Source organism: Balearica regulorum, chromosome 7 (assembly GCF_011004875.1).
Source record: "Balearica regulorum gibbericeps isolate bBalReg1 chromosome 7, bBalReg1.pri, whole genome shotgun sequence".
Taxonomy (NCBI): domain Eukaryota; kingdom Metazoa; phylum Chordata; class Aves; order Gruiformes; family Gruidae; genus Balearica; species Balearica regulorum.
In genome coordinates this window covers 27758558-27767435 of record NC_046190.1, presented here as the reverse complement: position 1 = coordinate 27767435, position 8878 = coordinate 27758558, and the positions used below count along the sequence as shown (strand labels likewise).

Sequence of the window (8878 nt, the reverse complement as noted above, 5' to 3'; positions counted from 1 at the left end):
AGAACACCTCAGCAAAGAAGCACAGTGCTTTGGGCAGGAATAGCTGAGAATGAAATAGAGAGACAGGGAAACAGAACAGTCTCGGGACAGAACAAAACCAACCCAACCACAGATAAAGTCAATCCCCTCTATAAAGACCCTTTTCTGCAACACAGTGCTCAAGCTAGTAAAATGTCAGGACTTGCTGCATCAGCTGTTGAAGAAAACAGCTTTACAGGCATGTCATTAACCCACAGTTAGAAGAGCAGCTGTATTTAGCCTTCAGGCAAGGAGAGACAACAGCACAGTCAACATTTCTCACACTATTTATCCTCTACTCTGTCAAAGTGACTGTCAAGCAAACAGGTAGCAAAGCTCTAAGGAAAGCATGAGATACCTCCCCCAACATTTCTGTCCGCGGGGACCTTTCCCAAGGCCCTAGTGACTTCTTCGCACAAGCTCGTCACCGAGTCCAAAGCCCCCAGTGGCATAGAGTAGAAAATGCTGGATTTAATATGCTTTAAGTCAGTCAGTAGTTTTCAAAAGGGAAGATATTATGTAGTATTCTAGGAATGTCTCATATATACACGTTTATAATATAGCATTGTATATATGCATATTGATATTTATTTTTTACCAGTAGTTCAAATAATACATTTAATATATAGCATGGATCTCAACGTGCTTCATACCCAGTTAAATCTCATAAACACAGGAGAAATTAACTCAGACCCCTCAAGCTCCTCTTTTAGTTCTGCCTGAAGTTGAGGGTCACCCGAGGGCACGACGTGTGCAGGCCCAGCCTTCCCCAGCTCAGCTGGGACCTTCTGGCTCCTCAGCCCTTTGGATGCCCTGTCCTCCCAAAGACTGAACCGCTCAGTGATAGAAACGCCGCTACCTGTTGATTTTAGCCCAGGGGCGAGAACTACTGCCGATGTGTAACCCACAGGTGGGCCGTGTCACCGACACTGTGCACACCTGCGCCAGACAGAGTCCTCTGCACCTTCCCGGGGCCGCTGGCGCCCCGCAGGATACGCCTCGCAACCTCCTTTCCCCGCCTTTGTGACCATTTAGCAGTCGCGCCACAAGGGAGCACCCTCGGCCTAACCACGCACCGGTCAGCTCCGGGATGAGACGCGAGGGGCGGCCCGGGGAGGTGCGCGGAGCTGCGGGCCGCACGCAGCGGTGAGGCCAGCGCCTGCCCGGGCGCCAAGGGTGCCGCGGAGCACGCCGTGCACGTCGACCTACGTCTGTTGTAACTGTCCGATTTGCTACACGTTCTGCTTTCTCTCCATCCCTAAGACAAATCGGTGTACTTCATCTGTAGTTTCATAACCGCGTTTCCTAAGCTGCGGTTCTCCCCCTCCTGCTCCAGGGGCAGGGCTGCCCTCGGGGGATGGCCGCCTTCCTGACCGGAGACCTGCACGACACTACCTTCCACAGCCGGCAGCCGCGACCGGGACGGGCCGCATACCGCGGCGGGGAGAGGCGGCCGTGGGTAGGCTCGCCGGAAGGAAGTGACGGGGCGCTGCTGCCCCTGCTAATGGCCGCCGCACCCGGGGGCATCCGCCGGCCCGCCCAGGTGTGGACGGGGCCGCTGCACACACACACACGCACACACATACACACGCACGCACGCACGCACGCACACCCCCACCAAGCGTAGTGGCACCGCCGGCCCCTCACCGACGGGGCGGCCCCGGCCCGGCCCCGCCCCCCCCGCGCGGTGGCCTTAGCGGCGGCGACGGCACGCGGGGCGCAGAGCGGCGGTTGGCGGCGGCCTCGGCGGGATGTCGGCGGTGACGGGCGCGGAGCGGCTCCGCGATGGCAGCTGCCACTTCCAGCGCTCCCGGCTCATCTGGATGATCGCCATCACCTTCGGCATGATCGTCCTCGGCGTAAGGAGCGGCGGGTGGGCGCGGGACGGGGGCGGCGGGACCCCGCGGGCCTGCAGCAGCTCCCCGCCACCTCCGGGGCTGGAGATACGAGAGTCAGGGGCCGGATCGGTCCCTCCGTGGGCTGGCTGGTGCCACAGCTAGCTCGGAAGCTGCGGGGTTTGGGGAACAGGCTTCGTTAATAGTCCCGGTGTCCGTGGAAACGGCACTTTCTGAAATACACCGGGAGAAACTAAAAGCGGTGCTGTGGCCAGGTCAGCTCGCGGGGGAGCTGAACGCAGCCCCGTGAAGGAAGCTCAGAGGAAAAAATAATAAAAAGAATTAAAATACTCGAATGGGATTCGAAAGTGATGCAAGGCTGCGGCACTGAGGGCACGCTGCGTCTCCGGGTATGACGACAACCCCCCAAGTGCTGTACCTTGTGTGAGTTTGCATTGCAGGCAGCCTGTGAAAGCGTCTTCAGCACTCACAAAATTGAAAAGACGTTGTGCGTCAATAAAACTCGGTGTAGGACAGCCATGGGTTAGAGCAATAAGTAAGGTGCATTTACAAGTGATGACTTTAGTTACAAACTATATTAACTGGTAACGTTGTTGGAAAACAGACTACTTCAGTCACTATCTTGTCTTAATTTCTTAAAAGGGATGTAAGCTAAGACGGATCAGATTACCAGAGTGGGGAGATTAATGACAGTTTTGATATATCTGACAAGTTTATGAAGGTCATCCATTGACTTCCACATGTTGTAGTTTTTCTTCTGTTTGCATGGATTTTCTACACATAAGAACCACCACTGAAAAAATGACAGTCAAGGTAGGCCAAACAGCTCAGAAAACAGCTTTTGGACTGCTTCAAGAAACAGGATGAGCTTTAAGCAAGTTCCCTGTTTAAATCCGTCACCTTGCCACATCCCTGGCACAGCCAAATTTACGTATAGTTACAAACTGCAGCATCGATACCAGAGGAGAGATAAGCCAGTGTGATCTTTGGCCCGGCTTAGTGTTTATCTTACATCCCCAACGGACTCTAAAGCGCAGAGCTCACCGACTCCCTGCTTCTCCTCCACAGCTTGGTAAAGTAAAGGTAGACAGTGATAAACACTGAGGACAACTCAGTGACAGGAAAGATACCCGAACACCATGTGCATCTTTGGTCTTGGGCTTCGTGCTCAATTACCTTTGTGCCCTGTTCAAAATAGAAGAAAATCTGACATTTTCTTTTTTAAGGGACAAAAGAAGAAGAAAGACCGATCCCCTGGTTATAGATAGTTATTCCTCCTTCTCAGTCTAGTCGTTGTTTGAATTCTTCAGGTCAGTTGCATCAGATTAACTTCTTCAGGACAGAGACAATGTGGGGTTTGCTGCTACCATGTGTAATAGGTAATGAGCTTACAACTTAAACGCCACTTAATGATGTGCAGATGCACTCTTGGTACACAGATAGCAACCTTAAACAGTTTATCACCTTGGTATCTCATATGTCAAGGAAAAGACATTTCATAGGTTTGAATGCTTTAGAAGGCTAGTGGTCTTGTTGAAGAATATGGATCTTAGACAAGGTTAATGGAATAAAAGAATTGAAATACTAATAATAGATGAGCCCTAGACAGTGTTCAACAGACATGGGGAGTGGGGGGAGCAAAAGGAAGCTAATTTGAAGGTTAAATTGATAGTAATTCTACCTTGAAGTAAGCTAATTTTTTTTTTTTTTTTCTTTTTTTTTTAAGTGGGTAACACTTTGGCCTTCAACTATACCATATAGTTATTTGGGAATATTTGGTACCTTCCTTAATTATTTAGTGGAAAACCACCACAAATGGGTATGCTATGGGTAAGTTATATTTGACTGTATAATTGTTTTATATCTCTCCTGTTGTGTCTCTCTGACTCTTCTGCTTAGTCTGTGTTAACAAGCTTTCCTGTAACCCGGTTGTTAATTACATTTAAAGAGCTCTCTTTTCAAGCTCATTACAACTAAGGGTATGGAGTAATAAGTATGTAGAAAACCAGACAGGCTAAGACCAGTGCAAAAGTTTAAACATTCAAATTAGCATTTGGCACCTGTGATGTTATAGTGAGAAAGGAAAAAAAACAATCAAGATGCTACTTTTGGACACATTAGTCCATATGTAAACATAGATTTGTAACACCTCCTAAAAGTGGTTCTTTAGTCACAATTGTTACTCGAGTAGTCTAATGCTCTCTTTCGGAGTCTTTTTTCCCCTCAGCTTCCATTAAAGAACATCTTCTACCCTGCTACTCACTTATCATGATCCTGTCCATGTGAGAAATAACCTGCTGAAGAAATTGCATAGTGTTAAGTTTTGCTGGATTACAAAACTTAGTTTTTGTTATTTTAATTAACAAAAAAGCTGGAAAATACTTCTCTGTGACCAGATCTATATTTCTGCATGACAATTTCTAGACCAAGTTTGACTAATCAAGTCATATTATATATTCTGAACCTGTACACATGGTTGTTTTCCTTAAACTAAACCTATAAAAACTTCAGTAACTCATTAGGACCACTAAAAATACTTGTGTAAGTAAAATGATAGATTTTGCATGTTTAACTATGAACTTGTACTGCTTTCCCTAAGCATTTGGCTTTTTGGCTTAATCTAGGTGCTGAAAGCTTTAGAAATATGCAGTGGGTTCTTGAAATGGCAGGTCCAGGCATATTGCATGAATTACAGTTCCTCTAATTTTCTCAGTGGACTTTAGTCCACTTTAGTGGGCTTTTAATACTACACTTCCCCCACCACCACCTCCCCAAGATAAGCACACCTCACTTTCTAGGTTAAAGTGAGATGTCACTACTGTGCTTCTAGTTTCACATTCTCTACATAATGCATCTTGGATACAACAGTCTTCTCCCTAATTTTTCAACAAAATATGTTTTCTTTTTATTAGGTTCTGGGTATCCTGGTTGATTCATGTAGTAGAAGCCTTCTACAGCGTTAAGTTATGCCAGTAAGTTGATCCTTCCCTCCCCCAACAGAGATTCTCTGACAAGGATTTCTGATAGAAGTGACATAAGCTGCAGGCTAGTTTTGGTGTTTCTCAGCAGCCATGTTAGTTCAGATGATACTGATAAAATTCTTGTTGCAGTGATCGTTTGCTACCCTCCGCAAGAGGTTACTGCCAATTCTGCTAGTGGTTACTGTTGTACAGCGTGTTAAAAGCAAGGGGTGGCAACTCGCTGAACTGGAGGCAGCAAGGTTTGCCAGAGCTTGTCTGCCTGCTTCCGAGCTCACTGCTCACTGGGTAACATTGTGCCTTAGGAAGCACAGGGAACAATAGATAGTGTGAAATAGTCTGATAACTTCATCAGATCTTACCTCATCAGAATTTTGGAACTGCTGATTACCTGTGTCAATGATTGCATCCATATTGTGAGAATACAATTGGACACTGCCATGTGGGACTGTTTAAGATCTACTTGTATCTGCAGGTTTGTGGGATAAAACACTTTGACTAATCAGACTAGAAAAGTAAGGCCAACTAAGTCTTATGTTAGAATAACAAATTATTTGGAAAGGTTTGCTTGTCCAAACACACTGTCCTTCTTTTGAATTTTGTTTGTAATAATTCAGAAGAACATAGATACTGGTTTTCATGCTCTACAGACTAGATGGCCAGTCTGCCATTGCAAAAATGGTCATTTTCCACTTCATTTAGTTTGGTTCACAGCTGTCTGTCACAGGCTTCTCAGGTAACCTCTCTTGGAAGCAAAGGGATTTTGTTCCATGGAAAGCTATTTAAGGTGATAATAGAATACGGATGAACATTTTCTGCCTTCAGAATGGGAGTTAGTAATAAATTTGTTTATTACTAACAAACAGGCTCCAGTTTGTTATCAGGCTCCAGTTTTAAATTATGCAGCTTTAAAGTTAGAACTTTAACTCTGATTCTGTAGATAGATAGGTTTATGGGCTTAAGGAACTTGATTACCAGTGAATGTACCAAATGGGTGTATTGTAATCAAGTTAAGTAATGAAGTTTTCGAGTACTGTTAAAGCCCGTAGAAAGAGAGAGCATAGATTGCCTGCTCATCGTCATTTCTTCAGGCATACTTCTGTAGGTTGCTAAACAGCTGTACTTTACTATGAGCACGAAACACCATGTACTTTTTACTGATGTGAAAATGATGTCTAGTTACGAAAATCACAAAGGAGGTGTGAGGAAGCAGATAAAAATTGGTTAATCAGTAGTAGTACTGTCATTAGCTGTTGGCCTGTGTTTCTTCATATGGTCTATTCAAGTAAGCTTGCTTTACATAACCAGGTAAATTTCGTAAGCCCTAGCTTTCCAGTTTCTGCACTCATTTGGAAACACTGCAGCTGGGATTATTAAAAACAAACAAAAAAACAAAAGGTTTGGCAAGACAATTGAAGAATGAACATTAAGAAATGTTGTGTTAATCAACACTTGCTGCACAATTGTTCTGTATGTGTAGGGGCTATGGAACAATTAACAGCTGAACTGTTCTAGCAAAGATCAGTAGAGGGAGCTCCCTTGTAAACTAATGAGTTGGAGCACAGTTATGCTTGACATAATTGTTTACTGGAAATGTGAAATCTGTTGGTTTTGCTATCACGTTTATACTGGTTATTTTCACTGAAAAATTCAGTAGTATTTCTCAACAACAATGAAGTGGAGGAAAAAGTGACGTTTTCTGTAATATACAGAAAAATTCACATATGCTGAGTTAAAACTAACTGACGTAGGAAGGTGTCTGCTTTATAAATCAAGTCAGGTGTCTTCAGCCCCCTGTACATGTATTTTTCTAGCCACAAATTCAGGTAACAGTGCTTCTCCATCCTGCATCGCACAGTATTTGTCAGGCCTCTTTGCCTTGCTAGCATACAGTCTGCCTTCAGTGACTGTAGTCAACAAGAAGTTATATACAGACTTGTGGATTAAGATTAGTATTAAGCTACTCTAATTTCTTGGTTCTTTGTACATAAACTTCTAGGATAAGTAATTTCAAATAGCATAGACTGAGATTGCAATTTATAGTTTATTGAGGAAATTGTATGCATGAAATCTCCAAAAGAACCTTTGTTCCATAGATAGTTTAAAATCCACTAAAATCACAAGAACAGGTATGTTTAGTTAGTACAGGAAATGAGTCTCAGTAGACTGAAATTAATGATGCTAAGTTCAAATGTTCTAATCAAGTCTGATGTATCAAGGATGGGAAGAAATACTAAACTTACTTTATAAGTATCACAGTATAGTCTGTAAGATAAGTTTTTTGATACATTTTATACTTTTGTTAATGTTACAGATCTAAAGGAATCACTGACCCGGCAATTCAATTTCAATGGTTCGTTCAGACACTTTTATTTGGGTATGCTTCCTTTGGTCTTCTGGTGTCTTACAAACCTTCAGCCAAGAAGCACTACTAGAAGATAGTGAAAGAAGTCGCTTCTCACATTTTTCATCCTCATTTTTCAGAAAATATCCTCACATGTCTAGGTGCTGTAATTAGCTAAATTACATTCCTGCTACATGATGCAGTGCCCTTCTACCCAAGTAACTCTCCTGTTACTAAACAAAACAATTAAAATTCACAGGGCCCTGTGGATAGTTCAGTAGAAATTCAGCCCTTCAGTCTTGGCACTACCAAAGTTTAATCCCATTTATTATACGAGAAGCCAGAAGTTGCTCCTCTGCAGTTTTTGACATAAACTGTATCCTCTGATTGCCATTGAGAAGTCCCTGACTGCTGGTAGTAGTGGTTGATAATTACCTTGTCACGTGGAAGAATTTTCCTCTGCAACAGGGAGTTAATTTACACCCACAAGGCAACTTGCACCTATTTTGTAATAGGGTATAAGTTTACCTATATTTTCTCTACAGGATGTTTTACTGGCTTTGTTTTTGTTGTTAGAGCCTGATCTTTCTACTTTGTTTTGCCAACTTACTGTTTTCCACAAAGGACACACCACTTATTGCTGCAGGCACATTAAGAAGAACAGGTCTCAGTTCAGGTTGAGGTGCAGTGATGAGCTCGGATACATAAAGCACTTTAACTTGGTTTAATATGTGTGCCTTAAATTTCATGCAGCATGACCTCATCTTTTGAATGAGGATTTTAATCTTTGAGTTGGTATAGCATAAAGTAGTAATCCTATAGCTTTGAGGGCAGTTTTTTCAAAAAGTAATTTATTATCCAAGAAAAAAAATAATCAATTAGCATTCTAAAACCTAGCTGAAAATGTTACATTTTAGAATGAAATTAGATGCAGTAAGTAAACATACACCACTGTTTCCCAGATGCTGATGTCCTGAAATCTCTGGTTAAGAGACCATTAAAGCCCCCCTCAGAGTATTCCTGTATGCATAGTGAGCCTTTTATCGTGTTGGCTTTCACTTTTGAACATTGGACAACAATTTAGCCTGTCTTGGTTTAGCACTTTTAAAAGTAATAACTATTTAAAGTACTAACTATGGTGTGGGGAGAGGTTTTACCATGCCACATGTGGTGCTACTGTTCTGGAAGAAAGGACAAGAAAAGGTTGTTCTTCCTCTAAAGATGAGCTCCACAAGGCAGTAACAAACTTACGCCTTGTGCAGTACCTACAGCCTGTAACACTTCTGATGGAGAAGTCTTATTCAAGCACAAGTACGTAAAGCTTTTGCTTTTCAGTAGGTACTAAAAGCATGGAGAACTCAAGGGTTTGAAATGGTGGATGGGTGGGTTTTTGTTTTTTTTTTTTTTTTTTTTTTAAAATGGCAAACTGATAACATTAACATTTTGTAGAGAAGTAGAAATTCATGTTTAGTGGCTAGAAATCCAACAGGAACATCAAGAGCCCAAGCTATGTTTTACTGTGTAACCTTCTATCTTAGTCTGTGACCCTGGAATAAAGATTTTTAAAAAAAGTGAAGACGTTCTTTTTCTTTTAAATTTATTCTGGAAATAAATGCCTACACAAAAATATATAGGCATCATCTTTACACCAGTATCAGTATTCACACTTGGAATATATAGGA

The 8878-nt window shown here is 42.8% G+C and overlaps 1 protein-coding gene across 1 annotated transcript; it reads left to right on the top strand.

Annotated features, from left to right (window-relative positions):
* Positions 1 to 1498: 1498 nt before the first annotated feature.
* TMEM254 (transmembrane protein 254) lies at positions 1499 to 8604 on the top strand. The gene is made up of 4 exons (XM_075758660.1): positions 1499 to 1877; positions 3601 to 3704; positions 4787 to 4846; positions 7167 to 8604. Exons 1-4 carry the CDS (start codon positions 1770 to 1772, stop codon positions 7285 to 7287), a joined length of 393 nt encoding a protein of 130 aa, XP_075614775.1. The 5' UTR covers positions 1499 to 1769; the 3' UTR covers positions 7288 to 8604.
* Positions 8605 to 8878: the final 274 nt, after the last annotated feature.